Here is a 21,438-nt window from a genome sequence, read left to right as displayed (position 1 = left end):
GACTATGAAAATATTAAGTTTAAAGTCAAAACCTACAGGCATTTTTGAGCTACTTTGTGTGTGTAGGTGCAAAGGCTCATGCCTGCAAGCATTCCCAGTGTTGGACCCAGGATTTAGAAATAAACTGTATTCTTTTGTTTCCTAATCAGGAAATACTTTGTAGTTTTAGCAATTGAAGGACTCTTCAGGTTTCTCTTCTAACAAGTGCAGCTTAATAACAAACTTCTACCTAAACCCACCCTCTTTTGTGTGTAAGAGGTCTAAAAGAGACCTTTGCTCTTGCAAACACCAATAAACTTAGAAAAACATCTGGAGCTCTATTTGGCTGGACTGCATTGCCCCTGAAGCTTTTTCTCTCCTCACTTTATTATCAGCAAGGAACAAGTTAAAAGAAATAAAAATCCAGCATTGACTCATTTATTCTTCAGGTCATATTGATTTGGGTTTTTTGTTTTGTTTTGTTTTTTTAAAATAATACATTACATATTTAAGTCTTACCAAATATTGTAGGAGTTTTTGCTGCGCTGTTTGTCTTAAGCACAGCCATCAGTTTATAGATTAAACTGTCCTTTTGTGCAAATCCCTTCTTGTCTTTTATAGACAGCAGAATAATTAAATGAATTTAATTATTTTTCCTAGAATAAATCAGTATATATGAAGATGATGAAAGATTTAATAAAGATATTTCCTCCATTAGGGACTAGTTCTGCATTCTCTACTATGAATAGCATTTACAAAAATAATGCTATTCCCACTGTAGTCAATGGGACTACTCACAAGGGTAAGGTGTGCATTGTTTGACCTCATCCTTATTCGTTAACATCTATAAAAACTCCATTAGACTACTTAAGGAAAAAACACATAGAAAGAGAACGCTAATAATTTTACTAATATTGCACAAAAAATAATAAAACTCTCTGGCAATGGTAGAGCCCTCCATCTTGTTTTGTTAAATGTTATTATCTCTAAGTGCAGTGCCAAACCTAGAACACTGGAAATTTTTTGCAAATAATTAATGGTATAAAGACTGTCTTTTTTTCCTTCTGGATAAATTACCTATGAACACATTGTGATTTTTACTATATATTAAAAATATGCATGAAAACACCACAGATGAATTGTTTCAATTCACTGCACCCACAGTTATATTACCTTAGTCCCTTGCTGTAGCTTATCTTCCTAATGAACTGACTTGGAAGAACCTTTATGCTTATGAGTTCCTGACCAGATAAATAGGTGAAGAGCTGCACTGGTCGGCTTTACCCTTATGAATACTGTCAAGAGTTCTTCCTCTTTCCCTTTTACTTACTTTCTTTCTTAGTCTGTACCCAGGGCTCAGCACATGTTTTGCCTTTACTTCCATCTCCTAGCTCTTTTCATCTCTTTAACACTTCTTATTCTACCAGACCCTTCAGCCAAGACCCCAGTGTGTGTGACAGGAGTCTCTCCACTGACCTAAGTTCTAGTTTTCGGTGCTCATCTCAGGTTCCCTCCACTGACAGCCACAGACCCCAGCTTCTCCACAGGCAGTACGTGGGTGGCTCTTCTTCAACTCCTGCGCTGTGTCAGATCACAGCAGGTTGGATTAGCCTTGGATTACACAGTCCTTAGATTACTCATATCAGTCCCCAGCATCTTCAGCAGGGTTGCTACACGGACAACATTTTATTATCGGGTCTCATACTTTCTACCCTGATCTGCAATCCAGATGACATTTTCTAGTTAAATGTTCCTCCCACAAAGGAAGGGAAGATCTCACAATCTTTCACCCACTGAAAAGTCACTAATCTCAACCTCTTCTCCCGACCAAACCCCATCAGCACCACCACAGCATTGGAGACTCAATGCATCTCAACACAAGTGCTTCTTGCTCCCACTCTTCGTTCCAAATTCTCTTCTCTACCCAGTGAAGATTCCTCATCTGACTGTAATTTCCCAAAGTAGTTAATGGTTGAGGGACAGGTCACGGGTCTTGCTGCAGCAGTGGAGCAGGAACAAAGATCTTCCTGTAGACACTGTGACAGCCTTAGCAAAAGATCCACCCCAGCTAGAAGCCCACGGGACAGAAACACACCATGGACACTCAAGTTATCAGACATTCTGCTGGAGCAACTGCTCTCAAACAGCGCTTTAACAGAACAGAGGTGGTGGCTGCTTCCTACAGAAGAACACTGGCGCAGCAGCTCATTCTCATGACTGTACCGTAAGCAGTCTCCTATGCAAATATTTAACATCTCATGCTAAATCACATCTAAAAAATGCTGGAGAACCTGACTAACCAGATTAATGGGGTCAGGGGAAACCCATCAACATAAAAATGAAGGGAAGGGAAACTATACAAGCAAAGCAAAATCTGCTATTGGTGGCAGTTCCTACAAAACTTTGATGTTCAGTTATGTCTAAAGAATATTGATGATTAGTGGTTTAGTTGGAAATTACTTAATGTAAACACTAAATTGAAGGGTTCAATCTTATTCAGTCTTTATACAATATTTTGAAACATAAGCTGCAATTTCTACCACATGAGGCATAAAATCAATTAAAGAATGTTAATGCTCCAGCAGACTTGTAACTACACTGCTTAAAGTTCAGTCAGTTTGTGTTTTAATAAATTTTTGTTAATTTTCCAATTTGAATCTGGTGTTCATTAAAGATGTTTAAATGTGGTCTCTTTCCAAAGCCATTTGGTCTTCCTGGTTCTTCCTGCTAACGAGGTCTATGCTGGTCTGAATCTTGCCCTTTTACAAACATAACACACACATTTTATTAATATGGCTATTGCCATTAGCAAAAATATCTAGGCTCTGCCTATTTTGCATTCAGTAATATTGTGCCCTTCAACAGGTCAATTGCTGCGTAGGAAACGGACCATCTATATTGATAAGGTTTGGAACTGAAAGGCTTGTGAAGAGGAAATGGCTCTGACATGCAGGACAGGAATGGGAAAAAGGGATTATACTCCCATTTGATAGTTTCATGCAATGGAAGAATATATGCCAGGCTGCCTGGTGCTAATGCGAGTGTAAGTCTTCTCCGTTCTCTACCCTTTGCCACTCAGCAGCCCATCGCTGCCAAACCAACAACTGCTTTAGGTGAATTATCTTCTCCTAGGCAGGGTACTAAACCATGTATATACAAACATGGGGCCTGGGCACACGTCTTGATGGAAGGTATCCCATGTGTACATAAGGAGGTTGGTGAGTGATTCTGAATCCTGCAGAGGAGTGGAGACTGCTCAGAGATTAAATCAAGCCAACTTGAGGTTAAGGACTTTTTTTTCATTGGCTCTAGTGATGCTTCAGGATGTCACTTCGGAAGTCCATGCAGGGGATTGTGCCTACATGTGTCCTGTTGTTATCACATGCTGAGTTTGGGACAGCTCAGAACAAGGGGTAGAAACAATGCCATTGAACCAAGCAAAAAATATATTTCAGATGCCTGTATAATTCCTCAGGAAGCAATCAAGACACTCACCCTGTCACGAAGCCCTCAGATAGATGTGGTATGCCTGAGGAAAGTGTGAAGGGTGGAGAGGACAAAGGGTTCTGTGCTCAGATGTTTGCTTTCTTAGACTGATTGTCTAACAAAATCCATTGTTTGACGGAAATTCGCATGACTGCCAGTTTTCGTTTCCCACAGAAGACACTGGAAATAAGAAAATAAAGGGTACAGTGTCCTTCTTTATAGCTTTGCATTCCTACCACACTGCCACTGATACACCCCAATGAAAAATAAGGCCAAAATGCCACGAAGTCTTAAGCTGCTGCTGTAAGGTGGTTGTGGGGGGAATACTTCTTTTGGTAGCCAAGCCAATTGATGCTGGCTTGACGTGTTTGTGATATTACGGCCTATGGCTTTCATTTCAGCTTCCACATTCATCAGACCTGAACCCGAACACAAAATGTTAACAAGGTCCCAGCAGGCTCTCGTCGCGGCCAGTGCAGTGAGTGAACACGTGTTCTTCAGTGGGAAAACTGTTCCACCTACATTCACTGTGAGTGTGGATTTGAATCAAATACCCCTAAAAACTTACAAGTGATACTAGGCCCATGCCTTGGTGAAATGCTTTTTAAATTTTATATTAAAAACATCAATCAAGTATCAGTTTAATAACGTATATATTCTACAGAGCAATACTTAAGACTGTTAGAAAGGACTATGCCAGACATGCACTTAAGCAATAGTGACAATCCAGTAAAAGCAAGCTTATTTTTTCTATTCATTAGGATACAGAGATTAGCACTTGCATAATAGTTCCGTCCCCACCTTTGTTTTCTGAATGTACCAACAATACACAATCCAACCCATGTCACCATTCTTCAGTGCCCTCCTCTGTGACATTCACACCCTGTTAATGCATTATCTTGTTAAACACCTGCAGTGACTCCAAATGCTTAAAGCCTGCAGCACCTTTTTTCAAAGATCTTGTCATGTCAAGCACAGGACATTTAGTTTCATTATTTGTGCATTATTTATAATTCACAAAAATGAGCAACTCTTTTTCCTGGCCTGCCCCAGTTAATCCCAAACTTAGGCTAATGCTTTTTTATTTCACTTTTTTTAGGGGAGGGTACAAGAAAGTATTATCTCAAAATAAAAATAAACAATAGAAGAAAAAAATCCATCGTTCCTTCTAAGGGCTAAGCTGGAAGGCATTACAAAGAGTATTTAACTTATGACAGTCAATTGCACCCGTACAAATCATTCCTGTGTTTTGTATTTTTTTTTACCACAGCAGAAAACATCAGTTTTAGTATCAGTTCCCCCTTGGAGTTTGCCACATGCCTGGTGGCAAACTAGGCCTTAATTCCACAGCATGCAACCCATCATTTCCTAGGAAATGGCAGGTACCAAGAAATACTAGGATGAGGTGATTTAAATGATAACAACTTTATTGAACTTTCCATGTGTATCGTAACAGATCTTATTCATAATCCTTCTCTAATTACTTTTGAAAGGCCCATTTGTGTGACACCTGTTATGGCATGCACAGATCACCCCTTCCATGTCTCTGGTCTCCTGAAATTCAAGCTCTCTACCTGCAGTTTGATATACTGTATAAATTCCAAATCAGCCTATACTAGGACATTTTTTGCGAGTTTTTGATTGCATTACTTTCAATAACTGCAAAAACTATGGAACTGCTGGAGTTCTGTACCATGTAACACATGCCTGGCTGTTTCCTACACATCAATTGTAATAAGTTTTCTTTTTTACAAATGATAACGCTTGAAAAGTAATTTAAAAAAATCTAGGATGTCGAGCATAAAGGTGTATAGGGTGTTTTTCCTTTTAAAAGAACTTGTGAGCTGTGTAAATAGAGGAAAAACTTTAAGGAATCCCCTGTGATAAATATCTGACATAAAATTAATGACTTAATAACCAGGAAAAAACCCAAAACTATTACTATTAACCTTGTGCAAAAGGCCCAAGTTGATACAATGGCAGATAACAAGTCTGACCTACAGATTGCAGACTTATCTGTAAACCACCCTCATCTGTTCAGTACAACTAAGTCTAAAACACAGGCACAAAGAATACTTTCAAAGTACAGGAAGTTTCTAATGGACAACTGGGAATTCTGTTATAGTAGAAAAACTTTAAAAAGAGAAAGATCTGGTAAATTTGTGAAGTTTATCAGTTTCCTAATTTCTGATTCTTGAAATACTCTGATCACCTCCAGAGTTTATGAATTATAAATAGCTGCAAAACAGTAATTATATTGTAGTTAAATATTTATACTCTCACTATGTGTTTTTTGGTAGTTTTGTAAAAAATCATTGAATCAGATTTAAAAAGTGAGCGGTACTAGCAGGATAGCATTCAAATACAGCCATACTCGGTGACAAGGCTGTTACCCCTGGGTGGTTTGGAGTCAGTGAAAGTGAAGTGGGTAGAAAGTCAAAAAAATACAGTTACTGAAGTATGAAGAGGTAAAGAAACACAGGTAAACCATCACGGTAACAGATATAAGAGGAACGACTTGAAGGCATGAAAGGTAGTTTAAATTTTGACCAGTATCGCAGGCCAGCGTTTCCTGGACTTTTACAACTCCCAGCTCACCGTGAAGAGTCTTTCACTGCCCCAGCAGCAAACCAGAATAAATGAGACCATGTATCTACATTCCTGCTTGCTCCTGTTCCTCGTCCCGTGCGAGAACAGCGTTGCAAACAGAGCACAGAAATGGGGAGCAGAAATTCTTGATTCTCAGCTCATCAGACATCCCCATCCTACAGTCTTCTTCAGGGGACTGGGTGACTGAAATGTGCCCCAATAATTTTTAGGTTGATTACAAGACAGAGAAGAAAAAGAGAAGAAAACCAGGTGTGGTAAGAGTGGGCTGGAGCAGTCTTACTCATTGCGGTAGATAGACTGAAAAGCAAGATATTGTCCTTCCAGAAACAGATTATTTTTTTTTAAAAGAATCTGCTTATAAAGCCTTGCATGTTACGAAATTCTCAGATCTGATCCCTGCACCTACTGCCGAGTAGACCACTTTTAAATTTCCCACAGTGTGGGGATTACAGTTAATAAATGGCAGGACAAAGCCACATTTGTCAAACAAGTAATCTAACTGTTCAGGCTTTCCAGTGCCTTCAGAAGACTTCTGTAGAGAATTGACCACTTCACAGTTATCATGAAGGCAAACACTGGAGTAATTTGAACACTGTTGGTATCCTGTATATTCATACTGGAGTACAGTATATGATATCAATAATGTTTGTAGGGTCATGTGAGAAGCAGGTCAAGCTAATGAAGGTATTGAATAGGAAAAAATAGAAGCTCTAGGCAATACGATAAAATACAGTGTAGGCCATGAGGAAACAAGCAGAGAACAGAAGAGTGAGAAAAAGTAATGAGGTGAAGAATAGCTATGCCTGCTCTTCACCATCTGGACTACAATATCACCCCTTAGGACAGGGTTCCAGCAGTACAGTGGGCTGCACACACCTGCTTATTTTAGGCTGCAACTCCACAAATAATGTTGCTTGAATAAGCCAGCGCCGCTGTACATTTTTATTGTAGCTGGTAAAAACGTCTGCTGAAGAACAACATGAAATCCCTTTCAGAAAGAAGAGCTGGAATCCTCATCAGCACAGTATCTACACTGTGTGACAAGAAAAAGGTTAACATGTGAACATCCATTTCTTGGTCATCTATAAAGCATGGCCTGATGATTACTGCAGCGGTGTCAAAAGATGGGAAGATGTTGTACACTCAAGGCTCAAGGAACAACTAGGAATGTATTTGAGCAAAACCAAGACAACAAAGAGTGAGCAAGATGCTGACATATGCCAATGAAAAGTATTTCATGTGGAATGGTTAGTCAGAGTGGATGCCTCTGGATATTGTCTGCAGAAGTTAATTTTTCCGGAAAACACACTCAGATATTCTGTAAATCCCAAAACACAAACAAGCAAACTAATTTAGATATGGTATGAGGTTTGGCACCAGGGAAAGAAAAACTTTACAGTTTCTAGGCAGGAAATAATGGGTTTAGAGAATTTTAAATGCTGTGGCAACCACAGGTCAATGTCCTTCCCATCATTTCTGCCTGGTAATAAGGTATCTCAAAAAAAAATAATTGATGCCACTAATGTAACAATCCTCTTAAACAGTCTGAGGCCAAAAGAAAAAGTTGCCCATCTTGTTTAATAACTAGAAAAAAAAGGTTTTCAACTTGTCAAAAAAGCCTAACCTTAGGACAAGACTTTCTTCCTTAAGCACAAGTCTGACCAAAACAATCCATTTCAAAGCTATGTACAGCCGGCAGCGCGGTTGTGGTACCTTCCTGTGGGTTGGGGCTCATGAGTCCGGCTCTTTTGCTGGAATGCTGCCGAAGTCTGCTTCTGACGTGAGTGATTTGCTAGTCATTAGCACGGATAACCAAAACCAACTGTGTGCCAATATGAGCCAGAGCTCTCCCTTTATGTGCCTTGACTACAAGCTTTGCTATGCCATAATAGTGCTTTTCCTGATGAGCTATAAACACTTGGGATTGATATTGAATAGGACTGGAAAGAGTTCAGAAGTCCTGCTTCCTTGTTAAAGCAGGGGTGGCTTTCTTGGGAAAAATGCACATGCAAGTGGTACAATAAAACTGGAGGTAAATGGAAGATTTACAAGTTTGTCAGACCAATCAAATAGATCTCCTCTAATTATACCTAATGTCAAATCCTCGAGACTGTTATCCATGCATTTTGCAAGGCAGAACAGCAAATGTGACAGAGCCGGGCACTGCGTAACAGGCTTTGCGAAACAACTCGTGAAACCATCGCTGCTCAATTTTTAGTCGATTTTGCCACATAGCATGTGTTTTTCCAAACTGCTGTATCCTCCAAGCAGAACATGCAGCTCATGATTTTCTGGCTCTGGGAGCTGAACTAACCCCAAATTTGATAGAGTCACGAGTAGGAAACAATTTCATTGTTCTCTGGGGTGAAGAATGGAAAGAAAAAGGCATGTGTTGATTACTACATTGCAGTGCTGATCCACCCTTTGATTCAGGGAGTGGAGTCAAACAATCCCTCCACCTCACTTCATATGGAAAACTGAATTTGTCTTTGGACTATTGCTGTAAAGCAAAGGATACTCCCACAGCATCTGAAACAAAGGCTAGTCATGTTGGAGGAAAGACTTTCCCTGATTGCCACAGACGTTGGGTGAGGCTCAAACTTTATACACTTTTGGAGTGAGCTAACTGAATAAATGAGGCAAACTGTACTGGCCATTAATAAGGATTAGTATTTGGAGGCAACATAAGTGTCAGAGGGAGTTAATGCCACTAGAAATTTTGACTAATGCAGAAATTCAGTCCCAACATTAAAAAAAATAAAAATATCAAAGTTCAGTACTTGTTAGTAACAATATCCACAGCCTTTTGAACACAAATGAGCAGGAACCTTTTTTATTTGATAAAATGTATATATACAGCTCTATCTTCTACTTGTTTGCCTAATTGACCTTTGCCTGCATTCCTCGTTTGTCAGATTCATTTTAACAAATTAAGTAGAAATAAAAGGCTTCAGAATATCTTGGGTACTGCAGCTGAAAACAGCTTCTGAACTGAAGTAAATCTGTGAAATGAATAGACCCCTTCTGCCCGAACCAGCTGGGAACCAACCCCTTTCGGGCTGTTTTCTGGAAATACTTAATAGAATTCACTCCCACAGTACATACAAATGTCATTGTCCTGGGCTGCTGCTCTTGGGACGGGACTAAGATACACCGCCTTTGAATTTAAAACTCTCCGGTCATTTTGCTGTCTGCATTTCTGGCGGACACAAAAATGCATTGTTTCCCAGCAAAAATACTATCTTTCTATGCTTTGCCAATTTTCTCCCCCCCTTATTTCTTTTTTTTTTTTTTTTTGGGGGGGGGGGGGATAATTTCCCCCCTCCTTTCCTTGGCTGTCAAACGAAGACAGGCAAGCCTGGCAGGAGCGGGGCTAGCTGCTGCCCCTTGAAGCTGCTGCCAGACCCAGGGATCAGCCCCGGGGGCTGCTGCGAGCCCGTGGGTGTCCGTGGGCGATGGCATGCTTCGCATTTTCCACGGGAGACAACCCCCCCCCCCCCGCCCCTCCCCGGCCCCGGCTGTGCCTGCGGGCTGGGAGATCGCTGCCCAACACCGCCAGGTCTCCGGCATCGCGCTTCATCCCAAGTGCTGCTCCCCTGCCGCCTCACGCTTTTCTTTCCCTCCCTCCTCGGGAGAGGGAAGGGAACAGGTCAAGTTTTTCGGTGTTTCTCTGAAAACTCGCCCGGGATGACGCGGTGAAAGCGGGAAGGCGGCAACGCCGCTCCCTGAGGAAGACCCCCCCCCCCTCAACCCCCCCCGGCCACCCCCTTCCCCGGGCAGCACGGACAGAGCCGGCACGTATTTTCCAGAGAAAAACCATCAGAAGTTGTAGCCGAAGGAGGTGAGCTGAGGGGCGAGCACCCTGCGTGCCAGCCCGGCGCCAGCCTCAACTTCCCCGGGGGACGACGACCCTCCCCGCTCCAGCCCCCTACTCACCGATCTCCCCATCATCATCTTCCTCCTCCTCCTCCTCCTCCTCCTCCTCCAGATCCAGCAGCACATCTTGGTTCTCTGCATTCATCTTCCCGAAGTTGCGGTGTGTCGTTGCCCCCCCCCCCCCCCCTCCTCCTCGCTCCCCCCACCCCTCTCCCCTCACCCCGTTCCCGCCGCCGGGGAGGCGAGCCCGCCCCGAGGCCCGGCCTGCCCCGGAGGCGGAGCGGCGGGGAAGCGCTGAGGGGAGATCCCGCCCTTGGCCCTGGGCAAGAGAGAGGGAGAGCGAGCCTGTGGCAGCTCCCGCCCGAAACCGCTGGATTTGGGGAAAGGTGAGCCTCAGGCGGGACGCGGGACCGGCGCCATGTCCTCACGTCGTTGTCGGGGGATGGCGGGACGGGGCGAAGGCACTCGGTCCTTGGGTTGAGGGAGGCAGGGAGGGTGGTCACAGCCCGCGCTCTGGAAGCGAGGGCGCTTATTTACTTCACGAATAGCATCCCGAAGGACCGAAAGGGGGGACGTGGAATAAAACGTGTGTTCATTGTGCGTTTTGTTCTGGTTTTTGCAGTTGGCCCCGTCGTCAAACGTGTATACGTGATGCTATCATAAGCTGAGCAAACGCCGTCTTAAAACTGTTTAGGGAACAGGTTTTCTTGACGGGATCCAGGGTGAAGATTTTACGACGATTCCTCTGGTTTCGCCCAAATCTTTACCTTTTGAAAACTGGCTCAGGAGTGAAACCCCCGAGTCTTCCTAAAGTGGGCCAAATTATGCACCCAAGCATTGAAGAACTCACCATTGCCAAATACTTATGAAAATGGGAAGCCTGCACACGTAAAAAGCCCCAAACTGATAAGTACCGGCAGAGTTATTTGGAGAAGGTAGCAGAAGTTGGAGGGGGAATGCTCAGGGACTGAATAAAAAGCCCATCTCTAGAGCTCTACTGATGTATTCAACTCAGTTGACTGTTTCACAAGAGCTTGTCCTCAGCCCCATCTTTGTCTCCAGATACAAACTAGGAGAATTTTGCAACACAGGGAATGCAAAATGGTCACTCTGCAGAAATGCGGTGGGGGCAGAAGTACTCACAAACGGAGCACTTGAGTCCTCAGCAATACACCAATCTACCTACATGTGTTAGTTCCAGGGGGGAAGTGGAGGGTTCCTAAAACTGAAAGACATCTGGAGGGGTGCCCAGAGAGGAACTGGACCGAGCTTGAATAGTGGGGAGAAATTGAAACAATACTGGAAAAATGGATTGAAGAAATGGGGGAGTCGTGTTCAAGGAAAGGAGAAGATAAGAGAAGAACAAGATAACCTTTCTTTTTTTTTCTGCATAAAGCAATAAATGCCCTATAAGCAATCTATTTTCAATCTCTAGTCTATTGCTGATACCCAAATGGCCCACAGGAGCCAGGATGTCTAAAGCGTACAAACCAAGAATCTGGACCAAAATCCATTTGTCAGATAAGCTTATCGCTTGCTAATATGGTTATCTGTTGTCAAGCAGCTGTGCGTTAGGGTCACAGCAGGGCCTGGCAGTACAGCGAGTCTAAGTGCAAGTGCTTTCTGACAAAAATGAGTTGAGAAATTTAATTGGAAAGATTTGGAGCAACTCTGCTTAGCAAAGACCCCCCTCACACTCATCGCTCAAAAAGAGAAATGGTCTGTAAAGACATAAGTGAATCAATCAGAACAGAAACTACCCCTCTTGACCTTATTGATGCCAGCACCCCTGTTAGCAAAAGAGTGTTATCGGCACCATCTGACACCGAGCATTTTTCTCACTCTGTTAGATAAAGAAAGCCTCACAGAGCTGAACCAGAGACGGAGGGCAATACGGTGGGGTGATACCCAGTAGAGGGTAATGATGCATAGTAAGACGTGGGTTTTTGTGTCCCAAGTTAGAAATCTGGTGTGCTGCCCTGTGACACAGCAAGTCTGCCTCTGACCATCCCGGCATGTGCCTTACTCACTGTTAGGATGACTTGTCAGGTTTTGTACTTAGTGAGGTTACAAGGAGAGTGTGAATTATGCAGCTCCAAGGAACGCTTACTCCAGGCTGGCTCAGCCACAGACACCACATGGTTTCAGTGCGTCCTGCAAACAGTTGCAGCCACATTGTTATATACCTGTATTCTGGTAATAGTCAGCTGCCCTCCTTTCTTGTGGGTCCTCCCCAAACTGTGGTCCCACCGGTGAGACCTTATTTCCTAAATGGTGGGAGTAGGGCAGGGATTGTTACAGACAAGGTCCAATTTAGGACTCTGACATGAGATTTGTGCACTCTCGCATACACAACAGGGGCATCATTGTTACCTTAGTTACACACTTCCTATTTTCACATTCCATGAATGAAAATGTAATTAAAAACCTGCAAAGTGGGGTGGGGGTGGGGGAAGTGTAGAAAAGAGGAGCATTTCAAAACCAGGAGGCTATACACAAAATGTGGGGTTTTTCAACTTGATCCTACTAAAAATACAGGTGGAGGATCTACCTCTTCAGTCCACTGTAAGATTTCTCCCAACAGTTACAGAACATGACTATTTTGTAGGCTTCATTCAGCCCTCAATACCTGAACATTCAATTTCATAGATTACTATAGAGCTGAGTCGTTCAATTTCATAGATTACTACCGAGCTGAGTTTTGCAGTTATCTGAAAAGGCAATGAGAGTACTGTGTCTAAAATTCCCATAAAACTTTTTGAAAATGTATAGCTATTTGTTTTTTAACTTTATGCCTGAAGCAAATATTTCCATGTGTACTTCTCGTAAAGCACCAAAGCTTCAGAAGCTGGGTTTTGTTACTCCTGAAAAACAGAGATTAAAAAAAAAATAGCAAAGGAAGAGAAAATGCAACAGCACCACCCTGCTGCCATCTCTTTGTCAGACCGATAATAACAACAGATCCACTCAAAGAGCTGTGGTTGTGTAACCTCTAGCCAACAAACAGACTTTTTCAAAAGTCAGCTGAAGTGAAGAAGTTAGGTTAAACCAAATTCTTTTCTCGCCCCCCCGCTCAAGCCTGGCTGTTTTCAATTTTATTGAAGAAGAAATAAAAATGTTTTAACATTCCTGGTAGTGAGAAACAGAGCAGAAGACCATGGAGCCAGTGGAAAAATTGCTTCCATGAGTAAGGGTTTCATAGCAACCATAACAACATAGGTCAGGAAGAGACGAAAAGAGATTGTTTAGTCCAGCGGTAACAAAACTTTGGCGCAGGCACCAAGTCTCTAACTGACATGGATCTGGGCTGGCACCAGGGTCTCTGAGTCACAGGGCCTTCAACAATGAATCTGGCACTGAGCATCAGAAATACGCTGTCGAACGCTGGTCTGGTCCAGCACCCCCGCAGTAAGACAGGTTTGAACGTATCCGGGCCTTGGCGACAAATATTTGCCGGTCATGTCCTTCACAGTCTCCGGTGAGGAGTCCATTGTGGTCCCCAGGTAAGCTCTTGCCAGAGTTTCGCTCCTGTCGCTACACAGCCAAAATAATTTTGCAGCAATTGAAGCTGTTTTCTTCTTGTCCTTCTCCCAGCGTCCATGAGAACGGCTGGTTGTGGTCCTCTTAATAATAACATATTACATGTGGAAAACTATTGCCTTAATGCCTCTGAAGCTTTTCTCATCCCGACTACACAAACTCAGGTCTTTCAGCCTTCCAGTGTGTATCAATGTCTGTGCTTTCCTCTCTGATAAGAAGCTAGTGTAAAAAGCTCAGCGTGAGACTCTATGGAAGGAGAAGGTGATGTTATTTTACAAAATCTCTTAAGTACATTAGCTTTACCCACTCACAGTCATTTTCTCAATGATTTAATTCACTTACACTCCCACACTCACTCACCTAGAAGAACCAAGATGTAAGTGTTCAGGTGGTCTGGCCAGGGTTACTTGTGTCCAGTACAGAGGACAAGGGGAACATGGAGTCTCTGTCCTTGGAGATACTCAAAAGCCATCTAGACATGGTCCTGGGCAAATGGCTTTAAGTGGCCCTGCCTGAGCAGGGGGGCTGGACCAGATGACCTTCAGAGGTCCCTTCCAACCTGTGAATCTGCGAAGGGACACAAGGTATCAGGGCCTCATCACATCTGTTAAGCAATGAGAAACTAATTTTTGGACAGGTCTTTTATACTCGAGAGCCCAAAATCACTGTGGCATGATTCTTCTGTGTCAGAATTTGCTCACTTCCACCTCCATAAATTTTAGGCAAGTCTGCTCCAAGTTCCTTAAGGCCATAGTCTGTATCCTAGCTGGGCTGAAAGGAAAAGGAATGGCATATATGATGTGCTGTTACCTTCTTCCCATCTTCCTCTTGTTAGAGGGTAGGGTCTTCTGCTGACAGGCAATCCGTTCTCTGGTTTTACTGGAGTGTAGGCCTCCTGGGCTTAACACAGGCAACAGTCCTCGATCTTACTGTTGTGGACTGTGTCCTTGTTTACAAATATAGTCCATTTTTTACATTGTTCTCATGCTCATGCAACTATATCTACTCATACTTAATTTCTGACATCTTAATATTTTCATTACGAGTCAGTACCTCTGTACACCTTCTTTCATTGCCTAACCCTTTATTTTAAGGTACAGCGCCCAACAACAAATACTGTATTCCAGGTAACAACTCACCCGCAGTGAATACAATTGGTGTACCAGTCTGAATGTGATGCTCCTTCTAACGTATCCCAGAGCGACAATTACTTTTTTTGCAGCAGTATCACATCATCTGCTCATATTTCTATTGCACTCTGCAATAAGTCTTAGATTAATTTCTGCAGTTGAGTTCTTTGTCACGCTATTTACCCTTTTGTATTTCTGTAGTTGATTTTCTGCTTCTAAGTGGACATTTTTCCCCCCTTGCTTTTATTATCTTTCCTCATTTGATCAACTCTTTCTCATTCATCAAGATAACTTTGGATTCAAATGTCTTCTTTCACAGTGCTTGCGAACTGCTGGGGGACAAAATCCATACTGCTTAAACCAGTCATAGCAGAATAAAGACCATGAGCATCAAAGGAAGCAGACAGTCACCAAATGTGGAAGACTGGTAGGTCAAGTGTACTTAAAAAAACTTGGAGGGAAAGAGTTTTGTGGGAAAGCTATCAGTTATTGAAAGAAACTGTATTAAGGCTGCTACAGAAAATTATATCAGTGAAGACAAAATTTGTGAAGAATAGCAGGAGACAAGTATCACTGTGTGAGGAATTCTTTAAAGATACGAAGGTTGAAGTGGTCCATCACAGTGGGATTCACTCCAGAGCAGAGAACACAGCTGTCTTTCTGTTCTGCATTCTTAGGTGGAATGAAAGGAGTAATTATCCTGGAGACCAAAACAAAGTCTATTATTTCACATTTCATAAAACATTAGACTTTTTAATAACTGCTGGGATGTTGTACCTTTGTGTCTGAAAGCAGATGAAATTGAAAGCATTACTGAAACTGTTTGAACCTCAGTTAGCAGAAAAGAGACTATTTGAAATGCTGTATTAGATAGCCTGCAAAGCCCTTGTTCTAATCGAGAAATAAAATCAGAGAGAAAATAAAAACAAATAAAATCGTCATTCATTCCCCACAAGAAATTCCCTTAAGTGCACTGAATTATTCAGAAATTTGCTGCATTAACAGTCAGCAAAAGAAGATGTAGGAGAATGTACTTCCAGTTCACCAAACCATGTATTCCCTGGTACTGTTAAATTAGTGCTTATTATCTGTTCAAGATTAGAGAAGACTGACTGTGAAGAGTTTGGAGTTCATTTTGTTTCACCAAGGTCTGGTGTTTATTTCAGTATGATTCACAGATAGGGAGAGCAGTGAAGCATTAAGGGAAATTAAAATTACTGAAACCCTGTACAGCTCTAGTATTTTTCTTTTACTTTGGTCATGTTTCCAATTGTTTGTAATCCTCCCAGATTTCTCAATTCTCATTCTTGCAATGCAACTTTGAGTCTGAAATGACAACTTCAGTCTCTTTTGCCCTCTATTGAAGTGAATTGGTAATAACAATTGCCAATAAAATGTGAACTACAATATATAAAAGGGGATATAAATACCTGATCTCAGACCAGTGGCGTGTGTAATTACTTTATGTAGAAGTCTCACAAGTGCTGCCAAGTCTTCTGCTGGCTCCTACCTATGTGTTCATTTTACCTTCTTTCACTAGCTGTCCTTAGTATGGGATGTAGACATGGTAATTTTACAGCAAACTTTTTGTCTGATGTTTCTGACCTGTTTAATACAATGCTTTTAATTCTTAGGAAAGGTCTATATATGGCCAATGGGTATCTTAGAATAATAGAGTTCAATTAGTGTTATTTTTCTAACACAAATGTTTGAACTCAAATAGCTCAGCATATTTAAATTTCAGGGGGTTAATGGGGTTATTTCGCCAGGTGAATTACAAACGATGGCATACAATCATTTAATTTGCAGCGTGCTATAGTAGTTTTACGATATTTTAATTGTACTTACAAAAAACCAATTTAGTCCCATATCTGTCTGGATATCCCTAAGTCACAGGAAACGACTGTAGCAGATCTTACTCATTCTTCAAGAGCGAGCACGTTCCCCAGTTATCCCGACTTACCCTGCAAGTGCTCAGTAGACTGCAAACATTACTATAGGTAGGTGGTATGGAAGGCAAAGTCACCCACATGGGTTAGTTAGTTCAGGTATGGTACATTACTAACATGACTAGTCCTTTCAAAGCCTGTGCTAGTACCTCTGCATGTTGCTGCCCTTTACATGGGGATATACCAAGCTGCTCTGAATTAGCGACAGTTTCTGGGCATCACATTCACCTGATGGACAAGGTATGTCCCACACTTGCGAGACTGCAAACAGATTTTGTCTTAGCGCTCTGAGAAGATATAGCTGAGTGTCCAGCCTACACTGAGCAGTGCTATCAGTGGGACATACAGTCTCGGAGGACAAACCTAAACTTACCTTGTGACAAATATGCAAACGGGAGTTTATCGATGATAAGGTTGGAAAGGGTTGTCTTGGCACAGTCAGACTAACTCATGCAGGTTACATCCCCTCCCCTCATCGTCACCACCTCCCCTTACTGGCGTGGCCAATGCATCCCACACTGCAGCCAGTGTTCGTTTCTGCTATACTTCCAGTGGCATAAGCAAGTGCTCCCTCCACGTGCTTTTGGAAAGGCTCTGTGTTTGTGGTAAGCAAAGTGCTTTCAGTGACTGCTGTTGTACATCCCCACCACCACTTGCAAGCACAGATTTTCCATTAGAAGTTGAAGGGAGAGGAAGAAAGAGGAATTCTGAAATCAGCCCCACAATTAGATAAGTGAAGATTTAATGACAAAATACTTCACAGCACTTTTAAGGACAATTTGGTTCTATCCTGTGGCCATGAAACAATCTTAAAATAACTTGTCAATAACTGTATCCTGCAGGGAGAGAATAGGACCTTCTGGCTTTAATGAAAAACCTGGCAATCAAGTTTCATAAGGCTTTACTTATAGCTGAAAGCATGAATATAAAAGCACAAGGAAACACTTAGCAACAGTTTGATTCATGTCTGAGGTTTTGATACTCAGCAATTCCTCCTGACAGGTAGAGGGAAGCTTCAAAATCCCTTGGCTCCTTCTCTTCCAGCAGAAAGGAAACAGCTTTCTGCTATTTCCGGATCAGACTTTTTATATCAGGATGGGTAGCTTTCCTGCTGGGGCTGGTCTTAATTTGCAACAGTCCCTCATCCTGTCTTCAGTAACATCCCTGTTGCTGGGTTGTTCCGCCATTAGATTAGCTATGTCTGTACTTGCTTGTGGTCATGTAACTGGTGTACATCAGTAGATTCCACAATTCACGATGTGAGAGTGTGACAGGCTCTGATGCTTGCGCGGGAGCGAGAGGAGAACAGATTTCTACATGTGTGTCTCAACTCCCCTTCCTCTCTGCTGCAAAAGGGAATGGTCTTGTCACCAGTCCTTCCTCCTTCGCCACTCCGTTGTGCCATGTTGCACCTCACTGTATTGCACCTGTACTCCGGGAAGGAATTACGCTGATAGGCAGATAAGGAGAGTCCTGGTCCTCCTGGAAGATGTGGAAGGAGGGGTTCTGCTATATGCTGGTTTGGAGCCTCAGGAGGAATACCAGTGTGCTCTGCAAAGTCTCTTTATTGCACTTGAAAGAGAAATTGATCCTTTTTCACATATCTTCCATGTCTAGCAAAATGCAAGATAGAAAAACACTCTTATTTACTACTATGAAACATTAAAAAAATAGATATATCTACAGAGTGTGAGAATTTCCTAACCTCAAGGTATGAGTTGGCTTTAAGCAGCTTCTTTTTTCTTTTCCCGTGTCATTTTTCTCTTTTATCTTCTATCGAAAGTAAGCTTATATGCGCCTTAAGCTGCTAGTTGGATAAGACCGATATCCTTCACCAGACAGAAGCAGGAAAGGAAGCAGATAGATGTGTGAGGCAGCTGGGACCGCAGACTGAGTTACCCATCCTTTGCCGTGTGTTTGACACCTGCGGTGATTTTAAAGCGAGGAGTTTTCTCTGTTTGTCTCTGTGGCTTCGGCCACCTCAGCACAGGCTGCTGCATCGCCAGGAATGTGGATGCTTTCTGCTGCACGGGATCTTGTTTTGTTACCGCTTCCTCCTTCGGCTGCTTGCCAGAAAATCACCTTGGAAACCCAGGCACCAGTTTCCATGGTCACTTGGAGGAACATATGTTTCCTCCCATTGCATTGGGTATTAGGAGGAGGAAACCCACAAGCTTTTTTTTGCCAGAGTAAATTCGGTGGCATTGGACTCAAAGAGTTGCATCCTGACTTTATTTCCTTCATCAAATCCCCAGCGAAACCACTGGAGCTGCAGAGCGTAAACAAGGGCAGAATGCGGCTTTATGTAAACGTGCTCACATCAGAGCTGTGAGATGACGTCTTGCAAACAACTTGCCTCTGACATATTACCAACCAAGAGAAACTCGAGAGTGAGATAAACAGGAATTAAAAGGGACCTTGTTCTCCCCCAACTGCAGGCACATAAAATTCCACGACCAAGAAATAAAAGCCTTTGAAAGCACTCACCTGATGGTTGAGGTGAAAACCAGCAGTAGCTGCTCAAACTAAAGGTATGACTGTGCCAGTATCCTGTACTCAGAAATGGCCTGGGGCTGGTTGTAGAAAAAAGTGCAAGAAATAGCACAAGCATTTTTCCTGACTCCCAGGTTCCTGAAATCAGCTAGTTGGGTTCAAGCACTGTAGGATCAAAGGCTAACCATGCAGATGAGGAACTCGTTGACTTCCTCTATGGAGAAACAAATATTTCTCAGGCTGGTGTGTGAAGACCTGAAGCTCCTTGCTATTGTGACCACAAAGGCTGCAGCAGAAACATCCTCACATCAGGTATTGTAATCAGACCAGGGGAAATACAGCAAATACATAATGCTCATCTGTGGCTTGAACTTTTCCAGGTAAAGGTTGTCACTGTTCCCCTTCCATCTCAAAGCGAGTTTTTTTCTGAAGGGTGCTATACCCATCTCGTTCCTTACAGAAACGAGGTGCCTAACCACAGGGTCCGGGATGCCGATGAACTGGTAGATCCCAAAGTGGTCAAGGCCGTACTGTGATCCTGCAGAATACCAGAAGATCTGTTTAACACTTTGCAGCAGTTTTCCCGATTTGCAATTTGAAGCCATGGTGATTGCTTTGTGAACAGTAACTCTGCTTGTTGCAATTGGAAATTAATGTTTCAAAGCAAGAAATCCTCCCCATTTACAGATGTGACTGTTCTCAAACGTGGGTCTGAGACACCAAATCACTACAGCTCCTGCTTCTTCATTCTTACTCTTCCTAACCTTCCATTCTGAAGGAAAACTATTAGGGAAACAGTAAATCCAAGTCAAATACCACGAGAATATTTTCTGTTAAATTCGATGTTTCAGTATGGGGATGTGAGCGGAGACACATCCTTGCCAATGCACAGAAGGGCGTGAACAGATTTGGAGCTTATTTTGCCCAAGCTATGAGCTGACTAGCTGCCAGTCAGCCAGTCCAGAAGCTACATAAACATGGTAGCATGCCTGATGTGTTGCACTCTCTCTCTAAGCCAATATGCCCTTGCAACCCAAAATAGCCCTGCATATTATTTTCCACATTATACTAAGTATGCAGAAACTAAATTACACAGTTGCTGTGGCCCTTTCAAGGCAAGTTGAAAGAGAATCAGTTCAGTAAATTCAGGGTTGTTTGCGGCACGCTTCATCCACACTGGATAGCCCATTAAATCGCGCTAACTCTCACAGCAACACATTCGTGGAAGGTACTGTTGAACGATCGGTCGGTTCCCCGTTATGTGATATCCCCTCAGGACACCCGGGATGCTTTTACTGTATTTGTGTTGGCATCAGCAACTCTGATTCCCCTGAAAGCAGCCGATGGTTTTCAGTAACCACAGCTCAAGTGAAGAGTTCACCTCTGCGTTGATCAATTTTGTGCGTACCCTGCAGAGGCACGGATAGAGTTACAGCCTTTTACTGCTAACAAGCGAGAAGAAAATCAACTCTGCTTATATTAACTTGCAAGTTCACTTCAGAAACACTACCTGCTACCTTCGCTACCTACTTATTTGCAATTGCACCACCATATTTTTGTATTGCATCAATTATGAAGTTCAGTTTCTAAACAGATACAGTAAATTCTGTGGAAATACTGCAGTACAGCCTTCATCTTACCATGGGTAGGGTGCAATGAGAATTGGACACTTCCCTCCACCTCAAGACCCCCCCCCAAGAGGTTGTGTTCACTTTTAGTGATTTTTTGTTGGCCATATACTCCAATTGCCCTGTACATGAACTGTTCCAGCAAAATCTAATATTGGGCCTGGCTCACTAACCTTTATTTACTTCTTTGCTAGGAGATTACCCTCTTTCTAAATATCCATCCCTAAACTGCAAATGTCACCCTTAACTGGACAAGACTAATATTAATTCTGTTAATTTCTGCTAAAATTGTTTTCAATAATCCATTGTTTTCTGGTGCACTTATTTAAGCAGGAGCCACTTGGCTTGGCTGTAGGAATGTGGCATGTCAAACTACTGTGTTATTTGTCACTCTTTCTAAAATGACATTACAAATAATTAAACAACATGAAATGGCTGCGATATTAATTGAGAAGAATTTAGGAAATGCCAAAATGCTGTCTGTCTGCACATCCTTAGGGGGTTTGCCCAGTGTATGTACTTTAGTTTACACTCCATAAAACAGCATCATGTTACTTTTTTCCCGTAAGTCTTACGGGAGAAACAACAACAACAACCACAACAACATAATTACACATAATTATTATGTGGACAAAAAGGTCCACATAATAAGTAGTGCTTTCAGGAATGGAGCCTTAGATAGCTAAAATAAGATAATATTAAAGCCCTGCTGTGGGAAGCCTTATGAATATGTGCTTGTGACAGAGT

The 21,438-nt window shown here is 42.5% G+C and overlaps 1 protein-coding gene across 1 annotated transcript in view; it reads right to left on the bottom strand.

Moving 5' to 3' along the window:
* Nucleotides 1-10,096, bottom strand: part of ANO6 (anoctamin 6) — a 79,016-nt gene extending 68,920 nt beyond the window's left edge. The window contains exon 1 of the mRNA XM_049813563.1: nucleotides 10,012-10,096. Coding sequence (XP_049669520.1) covers nucleotides 10,012-10,096 — 85 coding nt within the window. The remainder of the gene's footprint in view (nucleotides 1-10,011) is intronic.
* Between the last annotated feature and the right edge of the window lie 11,342 nt (nucleotides 10,097-21,438).

This window comes from Accipiter gentilis, chromosome 11, assembly GCF_929443795.1.
Source record: "Accipiter gentilis chromosome 11, bAccGen1.1, whole genome shotgun sequence".
Taxonomy (NCBI): domain Eukaryota; kingdom Metazoa; phylum Chordata; class Aves; order Accipitriformes; family Accipitridae; genus Astur; species Astur gentilis.
This window is presented reverse-complemented; position numbering and strand designations above follow the sequence as displayed.